General features: G+C 34.7%; 1 protein-coding gene across 2 annotated transcripts; it reads right to left on the bottom strand.

The window, feature by feature from the left end:
• Positions 1-3771: 3771 nt before the first annotated feature.
• LOC127138477 (F-box protein At4g00755) lies at positions 3772-16020 on the bottom strand. Of its 2 annotated transcripts, XM_051064939.1 has the most exons (7): positions 15827-16004; positions 15224-15265; positions 14369-14522; positions 13682-14095; positions 13401-13564; positions 10318-10436; positions 3772-4099 (listed from the first exon to the last, which is right to left on the bottom strand). In XM_051064939.1, exons 3-7 carry the CDS (start codon positions 14502-14504, stop codon positions 3949-3951), a joined length of 984 nt encoding a protein of 327 aa, XP_050920896.1. In that variant the 5' UTR covers positions 14505-14522; positions 15224-15265; positions 15827-16004; the 3' UTR covers positions 3772-3948. The 2 variants fall into 2 exon arrangements, with proteins under 2 accessions (XP_050920896.1, XP_050920895.1); XM_051064938.1 differs by lacking the exon at positions 15224-15265 and having other exon boundaries at positions 15827-16020.
• Between the last annotated feature and the right edge of the window lie 507 nt (positions 16021-16527).

Raw genomic sequence — 16527 nt, 5'->3', positions numbered from 1 at the left:
TATCTTCATGTATTGCTCTATTGGATGCATACACCTTAAATAAGTTGGACAACAAAATCTGATTTTCCTGACTAGATGAATAATCAAGTGAACCATAATGACAAAAAATGATAGAGGTAAATACGTCTCCAATTAACACAAGATTATTGCAACCTTGTCTTTCAATTCATATAATTTGTTTGGATCAAATACTTTATTACATATATCATTAAAGAATAAGATCAATCTAGTTATAGTTACCCTTAAATTTTGTGTAAGATGCAACATATAGCCATTGGTAGAAGTTATTATATAAAGACATGACAATCATGAGATTTGAAGCTACTTAACTTGAGATATTTCATTGATATAAGTTTATTGATTTTTTATAAGTATGTCGCATCTCGAAAAATGTGATCCTTCACGGGGCGATCGCGGAAAAAATGATTCGAACAAAGTCATCATCGAATTTTATTTATTCCAAATTAGGAAAGGGAAAATATCACTTAAATCGTTAAAAGAAATAGAAGATGGTCGTCGCAACCGAATTCGGATTCGAGAGTCGACTATGCAAGGGGAAGGTATTAGCACCCCTCACGTTCGTTGTACTCAACGAGAACCTTTAGATATATTTGTGATTGAATGTTAGCTATCATTAATCGTTTTCTTCAAGTAGTAAAAGATTAAATAGAAACAAGAAAGGGGTCGTAATTTTTTATAACTAATGTGACTGACGAGATTGTGAGTCTGACTCCTACGTATCTCCAGGTGCAAAGCAGAACTCAATACTATGTACTTCTGGATAGACAATGTTTGTGTGTTAATTGATTTTAGAGAAAGATTCTCAAGTTGCATTCGAACAGAAAATATTGCTGCCCAAAACATGTATAATTAAAGATTTGCATCACTTCAAGAATGGATGGCTTAATCTGGATCAGTACAAATTTATGCCATTATCACATTCGAGTGGAAAATATCTGATATTCTCATGGAGAAGTGCTATTTGCATCGTCGCGGAATGGACAAAGCGTCTTTCACTTTTGAAAAGGTTTTGAATTGAAAGACAAAATGCAAAAGGTTTGAATGTGTTTAAATTGATTTTAGGCTTGGAAGACGAGCATTGGATACTTACAAGTGATTACCACTTGGGCCTAATACTCGAGACTATGACTGGACCTTTTACTAAAGTAGTCTTTTTATTTCAATCTGTTTGCAAAAAGGTTCGAATATTTACAAGTGTTTTAAATGAAAGACAACCACTTGAGCTTACAAGCTATTACAACTTAGGCTTAGTGCTCGGGACCATGACTAGACCTTTCACTCAGATAGCCTTTTTCTTTCGATTTATTTCAAAAAGAAGACACCTTTATATTTTGGCAAAAGACGAGTATTTATAACTTACAAACGATTACCACTTAGGCCTAATACTCGGGGATATGACTAGACATTTCACCCAGATAGCCTTTTTCTTTCATTTTTGAAATAGTCGAAGTAAGAATTAGTCGTTTTGATTTTGATTATGAAAAGAGCTTGACGTTGAGTCAAGCGTTTGATTTGCATTTGCGAAATAAATTGTGTTATGAAAATGGTTTGAAGTCGATGGTGAGAATGGTTTGATTTGAGAAAGTTGCTCAACGTTGGATCAATCTTATTTTTGTTCTTTTTGAAAGTGGTTGATTTTACGTAATAAGAACAAAATAAAGGAAACCCTTAAAATTATTATACGTCATAGGAATATGGATACATTTTGTTGAATGGGAGTCTAATAAAGCGATTAAACTACAGACCCATCAAACAAGTAAATGTAAACAACAATGAACTCATTGTAAGAAGGCCCTAGAGAAATCCAAGGGATCAGAAATAAACCAAAATCTAAAATACTGAATTTAGCTCTAAGCTAGTTTAAAGTGGATTCATGTAGGAATCACTCTTAAAAAAACCGAGCAAAAATGATATTACAAAGTCGAATTTGCGACACAATGAGAAATCCAACAACTCGGTAAATTATATATAATATTTACAATAGAAAAATAAATCAAAACTTAAAGTATTGAATTTATCTCTAAACTAACTTAAGGTGGATTCATGTAACAATCACTCTATAAGAGGTCGAGCAACCGAATCTATGCATCCAAATGATTTTTAAAAGCTAAATTGGATTGAAACTCCAAAATCGCAACACAATAATAAACCAAACAACAACAACAAACACAAACACATATTTACATGAAGATAATCTAAAATAGTATATTGCACCGCCTAAATGAAACTAACTTAGAGGTGCAGCGACAATGTTACATTAATATATCAAAAGAAAAATCGGCAACATACCAACATATAATCCTCAAATGGATCAAAGTCCAATTCAAACAATGGAAAAGCAAAAATAAAGTAGCACCCCAATTTACATTTATAATGTTGACAAAATTATTAGAAAGAAATCAAACATAACCTAAATAACACAGCCAACACCAAACGAAACCCGACGATAATGTTACATCAATACACACACAATAGAACAAGTAAGCAAAGGTAATTAAATCAAACTGAAACCAACATCAAATCAACAAACATAACACAACATAATAATTCATTTTGAATCATTACCGTCGGCGGGCCTTTGTCGAAAATGAGCTCAAAGTTTGTTGTTTAAGTTTGTTGCTTGCGAAACGTGTGTGTTGTGCAAGGTGTTGTTGAAAGATGAGATGATGATTATTGCGTTTGGATCTTGGTGAGTTGAATCAAAAGGTGTTGGTCAACGAAGCAACACTAACACGATGGTGATGATGTTGTTATGGCCGAAAGGGTTCAGACGATGTTCTGTGGTTGTAAGATGGAAGCAATGGCGTTACCGAAGTGTGGTCAGAGAGATGAGAGATAGGAGCTAACAGTAAGGGTGAGGGAAGGAGGAAGATGGAGTATGGAAAAGGTAGCTTGGAAGGAGATGGTATCTTATTGACAGCTTACAACTTATTTACATATTAGAAATTATGTTTGAAATCTTTCCGAGTTAGTTTATGGCTTATTGAATCCAGATTCTTATTGGGGATATAATTGCTGCTAATTCATCTCAGCATAAGTTCTTCAATGTGTCGAAGCAATTTCAGCATATTTGTAGTTTAAACAACTTTTTCATATACAGATTCAAAACTTCTTCAAATCCATTATAAAAGCTTTCGTCTGGATCATGTGCTGTACTGCAATGATATCAGTTTTTATTGAACTCAAATATTCTTTGTAAGCTATTACAAATGGTTATTACCATGAATGGCTTACAAATAGCCCAATAAAAATTTTGTAAGCCATTTGTAATATTTGAGTTCTATGTAAAAAAATGTTAAATTGGACTTATTTGTTATATTTGAAAATCCAAAGTTTTTATTTAATATTGTTTTATTTAAAAAGATTACAATGTGGCTGAATTTCGTAATGACAAAATTAAACATCAAGTAACTGAACAAACTAGTCTGTTTTAACCGATTAACTGATTAAACTAAACTCAATCAAAATGACTAAAAATTCAGTCAAAATTGGGCCTAACAAATCCATCAATGATTTCGATCGGTTTGACATATTGGACCCGAACCCAAGCCAAACCGACCAGGTGTCCGGCCCTAATTTAGCACATACCTCAAAGAAGGTGAATGCTAAATCCATAGGTTATAGGTCATAGTAAATAAATTTGCAAAGACACCAACACAAACATTTTGATGATGACCTTCATATTTTCATCTTGGGACAAAACAAGTATGAGCATAAAACACTTACAAGGGCAAAATAGAACTTAGTATCTGTCATCAAGTCTGAAATTTTATTTATATAAATTCAAATTGTAAACGATGCTACAATAATACCAAATCACTATTGGCATTTAACATAATGTGCTAAAAATAATAATCCTTTGAAGGTGCCATTGTAAAAACAATTTAGTTCATCCATAAATTTCTTACACTGGAATTAACCATCAACTTAAGAGTTGCTCACATACCCACACCCACACCACCTTGTGTGCGCATGAGGGAAATATTGGACGCTACAGGCTCCATGTGGTGGAAACATCCTCATCCTCACAATAAAGTTTTGAGAAAGTACTCGTCCAACAACTTTAACATGGGAGATGCTGCACAACAGTAAGTCAATTTATCATAGCAGAAAAACATATAAGCAAATGACTGTTTTTTACTTAAAGTGTGATATCATACTTTGAGTGTGTTTGATAGACACTAAAGTGATGATGAACAATGACCCTAAATCTGTATGTGTGTGACATAATATGTTGAGTTTGTTAGGAGAGATATGTCTCTAGTTAGGAGTCTATACTCCTCATTTCTATGGAATAATATACATATTTCTATTGTAGAGCTTCTATACTCCTCATTTCTATTGAATAATATACATATTTCATCACTCTGGATTTGTGAAATCCATCAATGACCAACTTATCAATTCCATTTAAATTGACAATAACGCTCTATAGTCAATATTTGACCCATATAGGAGAGGAAGAGATGAGATTTGAGAAACATACCATATGTAGAATAAATTATTCTTTTCTTTTTTTAACATATTGTTAATTAAAATGTTTACTATCCTAATCTTTTGATATTTAATTGTACATGTCATTACTTAAAATGTCAATAAGATTAAATATTATCCTAATCTTTTACTTTCTTCTAGATTGTTCTGTATGAGAACACTATAACGGTCTGGGCCCATGGATGAAATATATATAGAGAGAGAGAGAGGGGCTTAACGCAAACGTCATTCATCCCTAAAATCAAAAGAAAAATATTGGAAAATGGGTATCAACTCTCCTTCCATTCTTCTTGATATGAAAATTGGGTTTTTTTTACTGCGGTTGGAATGATGAGTGGGAGCGGATGCTGGCGGATGAGAGGCTGCAATTTCCAGCTAATGTGATTCAAAATTCACTCCGGAATAAATTCAATTGCATGCTTAGGAAGATATCTGATCTTTCGTGTTTTATTCAAAAACACTAGAATGAATTTCAAGCTAGAGCGATTCTGTGTATGGAAGCTGAAATTTTGGGTTCTATGCATAGGTTGTTTGAATTCAACAAAGGATTGAATTAATGGAGAAAACACATTGTCACCGGCACTGGCATAGAAGATCCTTCTGATCTGGGTGATTATGATGAAGGCGATGGTGAGGGAGTTGGTTTCAAAGATCTATTAGCTACCAAACAATCTTGTTCTGAAAATTCCGACAATTAGTAGCTAATAGATCTTTAAAACAGCTCCCTCACCACCGCCTTCATCATAATCGCTTATAGATTTATAGACAATAAATCTTTGAGAGAAACGTGATCGGAAGGATCTTCTGGCTGTGCCGATGCCGGTGACAATGAGTTTTACTCCGGTAATTCAATCCTTCCGATGAGTTCAAACAACCTATGCATAGAACCCAAATTTTTTGCTTCCATACACATAATCGTTCTAGCTTGAAATTCCTCCCAGTATTTCTGAGTAAAGCACGAAAGATCGGAGTTCTTCTTAAGCATGCAGTTAAATTTGTTTCAGAGTGAATTTTGAGTCGCATTAGTCAGAAATTGTAGCCTCTCATCCGCCAGCATCCGCTCTCACTCATTATTCCCACTATCGGGGAAAGATAATAATAAGAATAAAACCAATAAAATAATAAATACTAATAATAAAACAATATCATATCTCAATATTCCCCTTAAAGGTGGTGCATATACATAAGCATATATATGTAAGTAATCTAACGTTTCCGAAAAAGACTTTGTAAAGAGGTCGACAAGTTGATTCTTGGAATTAACAGTGGATGTTTCGATGGTCCCGATGGTATTTTCCGAAAGAGACTTTGTAAAGAGGTTGACAAGCTGATTCTTGGAATTAACAATGGATGTTTCGATGGTCCCGATGGTAATCTTCTCTCTAAGAAAGTGACAGTCGACTTCTATATGCTTAGTCCTCTCGTGAAACACTGGATTGGAGGAGAGGTGCAAAACTTACTGGTTATTATTACATACAAGTTCCATAGGACCGACTTCACAAAAATGAAGTTCTTGAAGTAAATGCTTTAATCACAAAAGCTCACATGTGGCATGGGTCATGGCTCGATACTCAACTTCTGTACTTGATCGAGCAACAACCGTTAGCTTTTGCTCTTTCATGAGATCAAATTTCCACCAATAAAAACACAATAGCCTGATGTAGAATGTTTATGACTTGCATCTCGTGCACAATCAGCATCTGAATATCCAATGATATTAGTATTGCCTCTATCACAAAAAACAAGCCCTTTTTCAAAAACAAGCCCTTTTTCAAGTGATCTTTTGATATACTTAAGGATTCGGATAATTATCCCAATGGTTGTCACATGGAGAGTTCAGGAACCGACTTAATACACTGACTAAAAAAGATATATTGGATCTAGTCAATGTAAGATAATTCAATTTTCCTAAAAGTCTTCGATATCTACCTAGATCAGTATATGACTCCCCTAATTAGGAAGAAGCTTTACATTAGGATCCATATGAGTGTCAACTGGTTTGCAATCTGTAAGACCCGTTTCTTCCAGAATATCAAGAGCATACTTCCTTTGAGAGATAATAATACCAGACTTTGATTGAACTACCTCAATCCCCAAAAAGTAACGAAGATAACCCAAGTCCTTGGTCTGAAAGTTCTAAAATAAGTGTGATTTTAAAGCCTTGATACCCTCAGAATCATCACCTGTAATTACAATCTCATCAACATAAACCACTAGATAAATATATTTATTTGATGAAGAGCATTTGATAAAAACAGAGTGGTCTGATTCACAATGATTCATACCGAATTGTTGCAACACTTTACTAAATCTTCCAAACCATGTCCGAGGTGATTGTTTCAACCCATACAACGCGACGACACTCCCCCTAAGCAACAAACCCAGGAGGTTGCTCCATGTAAATCTCATCTTCCAAATCACCATGCAAGAACATGAATTCTTGATATCCAATTGAAATAGAGACATTGTTTCATAGCAGCCATAGCCAGAAATAGACGAACATATGCCATGAACATATGCCATCTTCACAACTGGAGAAAAAATATCACTATAATGTTGACCATAAACTTGAGTACATCCCTTTGCCACTAGGCAAGCTTTCAATTGATCTACTTGTTCATCAGGATTCACCTTAACATTAAATATCCACCTACAACCAACAACAGATTTCCCAAAAGGGATAGGAACAAGCTCCCAAGTATAATTAAATTCTAGAGATGACATTTCATCGAGTATTGTCTATCTCCACCCTGGATTGGATAGTGCTACTTGAATAGTTTTAGGGATAGAAACAGATGCAAGTGCAGTAACAAAAGCACAATGGGTAGGTGATAATTGATGGTAAGACACACAATTATAAAATGATAAGGGTTACAGGTTGAACGATTACCTTTATGGATGGCAATGGGCAAATCAGAAGACAGTCGGAGCAAGTGTGGAGGCGTTTGGAATAGGAGTTGAATCACGTGGTCCAAACCCTCTCTCATAGGTAATGCCATAACGGTTCAACGGTGGTGGAGTCTTATTTATCACAACGAATGGACTAGACGATAAAGGAAAGGACTCAACCGACTCAAAATATGGAATAGGCAAGACTTGATTTAAATCAATTTCAGGAACATCTGAGTTGGGAAAGTATGGTATATCCTTAAAAAATGTAACATTTGCTGATGTGTAGAAACGAAGTGTATAAGGAGAGTAACACTGATATCCCTTTTGAACGCAGGAGTAACCTATGAAAACACATTTGGTAGCACGAGCAGACATCTTATCACGACCCGTAGACAAATCATGAACAAAACAAGTACACCTAAAGACACAAGGGGAAACAACATATATGGGATCTATAGGATGCAAAAGGGAATGAGGAACCTGATCATTTAACATAGAGGATGGCATTCGATTAATTAAATATCTGACAGTAAGAACAACATCACCCCAAAATTTTAGAGGTACATTAGCATTTAGCAACAGGATACAAGCAGTGTCAACAATGTGTCTATGCTTTCTATCAGCAACACCATTTTGTTAAGGTGTATGAAGACAACTGGATTGATGTATAATGCCTTTGGAGTGCATGAACGAGTTAAAACGATCAGAGAAATATTCTTTTGCATTGTCATTGTGTAAAATGCGAATAGTTTTGTCAAACTGTTTCGTGACTTTAGAACAAAAATTCTTTAAAATATTAAACAATTCAGAACTGTCTTTCATTAAACACATTTAAGACATCTTGAGAAATCATCAATAAAAGTAACATAATATCTATACCCTAATATAAAAGGAATCCGACTAGGACACCAAACATTGGAATGAACAACATCAAATAGAGACATGACTCTATTATTAATACAACTAGAAAAAGAAACTCGAACATGTTTTCCTCACTAAAAAGACTCACTCTCTAAGGACTCTAAATGAGGAAGGTCAGACACCATTTTCTTCAATTTTGATAAACTCAGATGACCTAAGCGATGATGCAGAAGATTCGTTAGTCACATATAGAGGAAATGGGAGGTTGAAGATAGTAAATACCACTAGATTCAGTTCTGATTCCAATCGTTTGTCTCATACTCTGGTCATGTATCAAAAAGGAATTAAAAGCAAAGATTATAGCACAATTGAGAGAGAGTAGGTGACACTTGTCCAACACCAGTTGCCTTAACTTTAGATCCATCCACAACAGTTTGAGTAATGATAGCTGAGGAGCTTCCATGTTGTGTTGCCTTCAACTTCAAATACTCCTTATGCTCATCGACAGAAAAAAGTAGTTTCGAGTTCACCCTTTGACTCAAGGTTGGTAAAGGTTTACGCAACATTAGCAGTTTTGTTGGAAAAACCATATAAGTGGAAACACCGATCTTGAGTGTGCCCATCTTTTTTACAATGAGTACAATAGAAACTACCTCTACCCCCTCTACCACGTCCTCGACCACGACCACGTCCACTACGTCCTCCACTACTAAAGTTAGAAACAAAAGCAGAGGATTCATGAGCAGTATGAGTGTCATCACTTGGTAAGGATACCCGAACAAGGAGATCTATTAGCTCTTCTACCGTAGGGATGGTAGTATTTGTTAACGCCTGGTCTTTAACCTAACTATATTCTTTAGGGAGACCATGAAGAACAAACACCATGAACATATTGCCAAGCTTGCCCAATACCTTCGTAATATCATCACTAACCAGCATAAGTTTGAGGCCATTAATAATGCATTGAGCACGAGTCAAATATTCGGATAAGTCTTGATCATTCATCTGAACAGTGGCCAGGTTCTAGACCGATTCATATAATCTTTGAATACCGTTAGCATAAAGGTTTTTACCCTTCTGTCAAACCTCATAACATGGCCTATATGGACGAAAGTGTGTCATCAACTTTGACTCATTAGAATTCCATAACAATGATACAAGTTGATAATCAGCGGATTCTCAATCATCTTTTATTGATGCATCAATTTCTAAAACCTTCTTAGTAAGATGGTTTGACCGGTGTTGACCCAAAAACCATAACTCAATTGAAGCATACCAATTCAAATAATTCTTATTACCGTTCAATTTTTTGATGGTAATAACGGGTGTTCCTTGAAATGCAAATGAAATTAGACTCTTTTTAGGAAGATTCTCCTTAACAACAACCTCTATTGACTAAGAATTTTCAGTCATGATGCTTCAGCAAAGTAACAAATTCTCAACAACCCCAAATAACGAACAAATATGCTGAAACACACCTTCAACATGAGACCCACACACTGAAAATGGTCCCAATGGAATCAGAATGAGAAACTGACACTGTAGCAACAATCGCCGTCGAAAACAAACAGCTAGAAGGCGGCGCGTGGTTGATACTGATGGTGGCGGGTGGCTGGTCAGTTGTTGGTGCGGTTTTTACAGGTGGTAGATCGATGACTTTTGGTCACCATAGAAGGTTGCGTGACACTATTTCATGCGCAAGAGAGAGAGAAATTGGTATTCAAATTGGTATCCAGAGCATACAAATTGGCAACCCATGCTCTCGATACCAATTTGAATATCAATTTCTTATATTATTATGGAGAGAATATATATATATATATATATATATATATATATATATATATATATATATATATATATATATATATATATATATATATATATAACTAATTCCACTAAATTAAGGAAAAGATATACTAATCAATCCTGCTAATTAGGGGAAAGATAATACTAAGAATAAATACTAATAATAAAACAATATGACTAAAAAGACATTACCATATGTGTGTGCATGTGAGAGGAAGAGATGAGATTTGAGAAACATACCATATGTAGAATAAATCATCCTCTTCATGTTTTTGAACACTTCCCAACAGCTCCACTTGCAGAAAACCTCCAAAGCACAAAACAGGTTCAGGTAGCTTGAAATGCTGTAGCTTGTTTTCCTGTACAATATGCCGCCAATGCATTTCAAATTTCATAAACATGCATAAATATTGTATGCTAAAAATCCAGTTCAAAATGGTAAAATATCAAAAACATGCTTGTTATTTTAAGAAGGTACAAAGAGACGAGATACCACGCCGCCTCAAAAATAATTTCGTATCTTTTGTAATTACCAAGATATCATTAGATATCCACAAGAGAACGAACTTAGAAAATCAAAATAGAAAAGGAGAGAATGTGTTTATCAAGTAGCAACCAAAAAAGATAGAGAATTCAAAACAAAGTGTTTTGCTTTTTGGTTCTTTAGCCAAAAACAAACAAACATGAATGATATCTTCAACCTTTCTGCTACTAAATGAGCTAAGTACCTATTAATAAAAGTTTTAACTACCAAAATAGGTTGCTATTCCAACTAACTACTCTTCCCTACCAATACCTTCAAAGTTGAAATTTAGGAACCAAGATCGGATTGTTGCCTTAACCTCCTTCATAAAGTGCTTCTTCCACTTAGAATTCTCCATTTTAATAATCTCCACTTGTTTATCCTTTGTTTGTCTTTTGTCAACATTGATATTCTAAATCTTTTTTCTAGGCATCTATGCAATGGAGAAAATGGTTGGCACATCTTTTTTGGTTCACACTACTACTGCCACTAGGCATGGCAGAGTGCAGGGTTGATTTACTTCTTCTCTTGGACCCTTTCGGTTTTTTGAATTGTAGTGTACCACTTAAATAAGCCAAACAATATTCCCTGCAGAAGCTTAGATGATTCAATTTAGCTGCGGCTACACCTACTGAACCTTCTCTTGTTCTGGTTCCTCCATAAGACAGAACTGACAGGAGTTTGGTGGCATAGAGCCAATCTAGGTGTTTGTCGACCTTGTCGTGTGTGGAACTAGTAAACTTTAAGGTCTAGTCTTTGAGTTTAATTTTTAAATTTCATGTGTCAATGTAGGTAAGAGAGTACCCATAAACATTGATTTTTTTATGGGTAATTATTAGTATCAAAACTGTGAGAGAATTCTTTACCTTGAATTAATTTTTAATGATAGCAAATTGTGTGATCATCATCCAAATGTTGGTTGTGCATTGCATTACATGATACAATTGTGTTTTTATTATGTTTTCCATCCCACTCTATTGTTGCATAACTGTACATATAAACCTACATTGATACTTCCCTTAAAATAACAATTAAAATGCATTTTATGTCAGTATGCATCAATACATAAGCCTCTGCATCGATACATACAGCATGTGATAAATCACAAAACCTTTCTGTTCAGTATGCATCGATGCATACGAGTCATGCATCAATACATGGAAGGCTAAAGACTCTATGCATCGATCCACACGATCCCTGCATCGATACATGACCAATTGAAACAGCCTGTGTATCAATACATGCGCATTAGGCATCGATACATACTAGTGAAATAATCACATGCATCGATACATACGAATTATGCATCGATACATGATTAATAAATTTCACCAAAAATTCACATATCTTACAGTATGCATCGATACACACTCTTATGCATCAATACATAAAGCTGTTTTATGTTATAACAGTAACTGTTTTGCAGCATATATAAGACAGGTTATGACAGCAGTGCAAAAACACGAATTCATTGAGGGAAAACAATTGAACACAGATCAAAAGCAGTGTTGGAGCAATTGTTTGAGAGCAATTAGAAACCTGAAAGAGACTTCATCTTCTTCATCTTCTCAATCACTTTTCTTCAAGAACATTTACACATAACCATTCTTGTTCTTTGGATTAAAGAAGCATCGAGATAACGTTCAGTGGTACGATCAAGGATCTAGCTGTGGTTTGCAGTGGAACGATCGAGGATCTAGCTGAGTCGAAGATTGAAGGGGGTTTCTAGGAAAAACCTACTGGTTTGTCCTTCAAGAACTGGAGTGTTCTTGAGGGTTTGGGAGTCACGTTTGCAGAACATATTCAGCCGCAGCGTTGCGTTTGGAGATCGGGGGATTTCGCAAGCAGGTCGTGGAACCGGTGAATTGTTTGCAATTTCGTGCAGGAAAATCTTGATCGTGCTCAGATCAAGTGAAGGTTCATACAAGAAGAGGTTCTTAGAGTTTAAAATTCTGTCTTTGTATCATAACCTTGTATCAACGGATTCGGCAATAATTGATAATCAAAGTTCTCAATTTCATTTGAAATTGAGAGGGAGACGTACCCACACGCGAGGACGACGTGGGGAACTTCCTTACCAAATCTCTGCGTATCGTACTCTTACCTTACTCCTCTTTACGTTTTTCAAACTGTTTTCGCAATTTCAGTTAGTGTGTGGTGATTGTTTCTTTTTCAAGACAGCAGTGGCAAGAAAACTTTAATCAAACTCCATTGCTGTTTATCATCGATCACATACACACCAACTGTTTGATAAAACGGTTAGCTAGATTTTATTCATTGGAAATAGACTTTAATGATAAGTGCATTCAATTAGTTAAAATTCTGGTGTGAATTGGTTCTGTCATTCTCATTAAAATCCAGCAATTAAACTTGTGTGTCCGGCTTTCTAGTAGCGGTTCAGAATAGACGGAAGTCGATTCGGGACTGATTTTTCCGCCAACTTTGAAAACTCTGATAAAATTTCAAATCCGTTAAATTTAAAAGAGGTGATCTATTCACCCCCCCTCTCGATCACTAGCCACACCGTCTAACAAAAACCAGTCATTTCCATATCCATCATGGATAAATTTTGCAGTACCGATTGTCATCCTTACTCATCTACCTTCTACTAATTATTATTTTAAGCTAAGTTCATACTCTTATTAACCACTCAATCAATTAACTGTTTTAACTAATACACTATCAGAGCCAATTAGCATCATCCAAAAAAATTGTATGTTAAATTTCATTCAAAAATTGAAAAGAAAAAAAAGTAGATAATAGTATTTAGAACGGATAGTCAACCACCACCCAAACTAACCTGAGACATTGGAAATATAGGCGAAGTATACGTCCATATGCCACTAAAAGCCGTTTTATCACGTAAACCAAACTTTGAATCTATTTCCATTGGGTCATTATCCCATCCCAATCTAAATCGGATAGCTTTAGCTGAATATATAGGGGAGCTGCCATTAATAAGACCTGACAAAAAATACAAATTATATGTCAGCAAAAGCAAAAGTTTGGAATCCTCAGCATAACTTATTTTTTCAGTTCAAATTGATATACACAATACATCAACATATCTACAGGGCTAACCTTGGAATGGTTGGACATGAATATCTGTGACAAGACACATCCTGGAATATAGCCGATAAAGCAAAGTCTCAGTAACAGAAGGATCGGTTTGCCCTATACTTGACCAATATGATGCGCCATGTTCAGTAATATCCCTAGGCTCCAATGTATTTGTATAGCTTTCTCTTAAGTGATCATTCGTGCTGGATGCACATATGGCTTGTGAGATGCAGTTATTCATGGGAATGAGACCAAAAGCTAGGACCGCATAGACTCTATGATTTCTATTAAGAAGCTCCCGTTTTTCTGCATAATAATACCCCGGGTTGTTGCCATCAACTTTAAACAAGTAGTCAACCTCAATGCTACGAACAACACCAGATATTTCAGGAATCAGTTTCAAGCAAAGTTGCTTGCAGAGGCCATTTTCAATAACTGCAAAATATTTAGATTTCATATTATTACTATTTGAACAGCAAAATAAAGCCAGAGAATATTGAGCTACTCACTGCATTAGAGAAACAACTGAAATAAAATATACAGGACAATGTAGCATTAGAGAAATTCACTTTCAGAAGCATGCCATTAAAATTCACAAACTTAATATAGCATACATAAAAACATTCTAAATGAATAAGCATTTAAACAAATAAAGATACACATGATAAAATCCTAGCACTGCAAGTAATAAAAAAACAAATAGCTTACCAAAATCATTCCAAGAACTTGAAACAGCAGATGCACGAACAAGATCACGAGGATTATCCAAATAGGAGAAAACTTTAAATGACATGTCATCTCCGAGCCATTGTATTAAATCCAAATTTGTTTCCACGTCAGACATATTCTCAAGTATAAGATCCTGATTGCAAGCAAAAGTGGTCATTCAATAACTTCAAAACAACTAAAGCTTAATGCCAACAATAGTTATATCAAAACGCAAACCGGAAATCTTCACAAACACGGTCATCATGAAGAAACATTCTTCAAAAACCTAGCTCTTCACCAAATATAGATTGATTGTTTGGGAATGCAAGGAAAATTGCACACTAATGAGTTTAAATCAGTTTCTTTAAAAAAATCAGACCCTCTTATGATTAAAGCACTGAAAAATATATGATAAAAAAGCTGAAATTTTGTCAACCACCAAAACACGACTAATAGATAGCGCCTCGGATGAACATTATACAACTTAAGAAAATCATGCAATTTGAAAATTTACCAAGCCAAAGCAAGAAAAATGAAATTGATAATAGTTTACACATGTGCGCATCAAGGATATAAATCCTGGCCATTATTGGTGATATAATAGAAGATTTCACCCAAATATGGCCGATGCAACCGCAAACCTTGATATCGCAGGGACAATCACAATCGAGCAAAAGAAATTAAATGGAAATTTTGCACTGATGACCAAATCACGCTAAATAAAAATCAGAATATATGGAAAAGAAACATTGAACGAAGAAGGAATTCCATGCTTGTACTAAGAAAATATAAACCCGCAATATTGCGTGCGAAAAATGTGAACACGCATACTCATTGGCATGGAAAAGGAATTACCTTTCAGCAAGAGAGTACGAATCTGTGACGGCAGAAGAAACCCTAAAAAGTGAGAGAAAACAAAAGCATAGGAATGATAAAGGATTTAGAATTGTCGTGTCTTAAGGGTAGAATTCGTCTAGAAGGATGAGTAATCAATCAATCACATAAAATATTTTGGTAATTTGTTTTCTCTATTTTTTTATGTACTTTTTCGGGGGGAAATACAGTGGATTGAGATTTTTCGAGTCAATCTTTTTATTTATCTCTTTCTTTGATGTCTAGCATACAATGTACACGGAGTACCAATGCATAATCAAATTAATTTACCTACAGAATGAAAACATGATCCACTCCCTTATCAAAGCCACCCAAAAAAATCTACAACCCCAACCTCAGTGAATACTAATCATAGAAAATGTTTATGATAGAAACCACAAGCATGTAACCCTGAAGAACACTAAACCCTAGATTCATGTTACTCTAAAACCAACAAGTAAGTAACAAACTTCAATTACACAAAACTACAAGCAGAAACATTCATTTAACTAAATACAAACAACAAATTCTTAAAACAAAATAGCCAAAAAAAATGGAACAAAAATAGAAAGTGAAGAGTGATACCTGAAATCAAAGAAATCGCATTCCATTCCGCTGTACAGTAGACGCATGCAGTGCTTAATTTTCACTCCGTCCCATTGCTGATACTTTCTTCTGCGCAATGTTTCTCCATCTCTCACCATAGAATTCCTTCTTCAGTTATTTGTGTTGTGTGGTTCGTTTAAAGAGGTGGGGGCATTTGTGGCATAATAATGCATTTTTGTTTTCAAAATAGAACTAGTAAAATAATTGAAGCGCATTTTTTTTAAAATATAATAAAAGTAAAATAAAAGACAAAATTGTTTATTAGTAAATTTTATTATTTTTAAAAGAGATAATAAATTGTTGAGAATGTAATTTATAGTGTCAAAATTTGTTGTTAACGAAACATCTAGTTGACGAAGTGTTGAGGAGATAACATCGACATGGACTTTTGTTTGGATCTAATTTTGAAGTGTTAGGAGAATTAGGTATTTAGACTTTATTTATGGAGCAATCAAATTCAATGTATAAATAGGGAGTAACCTCGATTATTATAAACACTTGAATACTTGTAGTTGCAAAGAATAAAATTCTCAGTTTGAGAGCAGAGAGAAACTCTGCAAAAATTTCTTCTTATTCCTTTCTTCAAAATATTAATCTTTTTTCCCAATTCAAAATTTGTTTTCTTTCATATTACAATTGTGCAGCGAAATCTTGAAACTATGGTTGGTTGATTCACTCGG

Source organism: Lathyrus oleraceus, chromosome 4 (assembly GCF_024323335.1).
Source record: "Lathyrus oleraceus cultivar Zhongwan6 chromosome 4, CAAS_Psat_ZW6_1.0, whole genome shotgun sequence".
NCBI lineage: Eukaryota > Viridiplantae > Streptophyta > Magnoliopsida > Fabales > Fabaceae > Lathyrus > Lathyrus oleraceus.
This window is presented reverse-complemented; position numbering and strand designations above follow the sequence as displayed.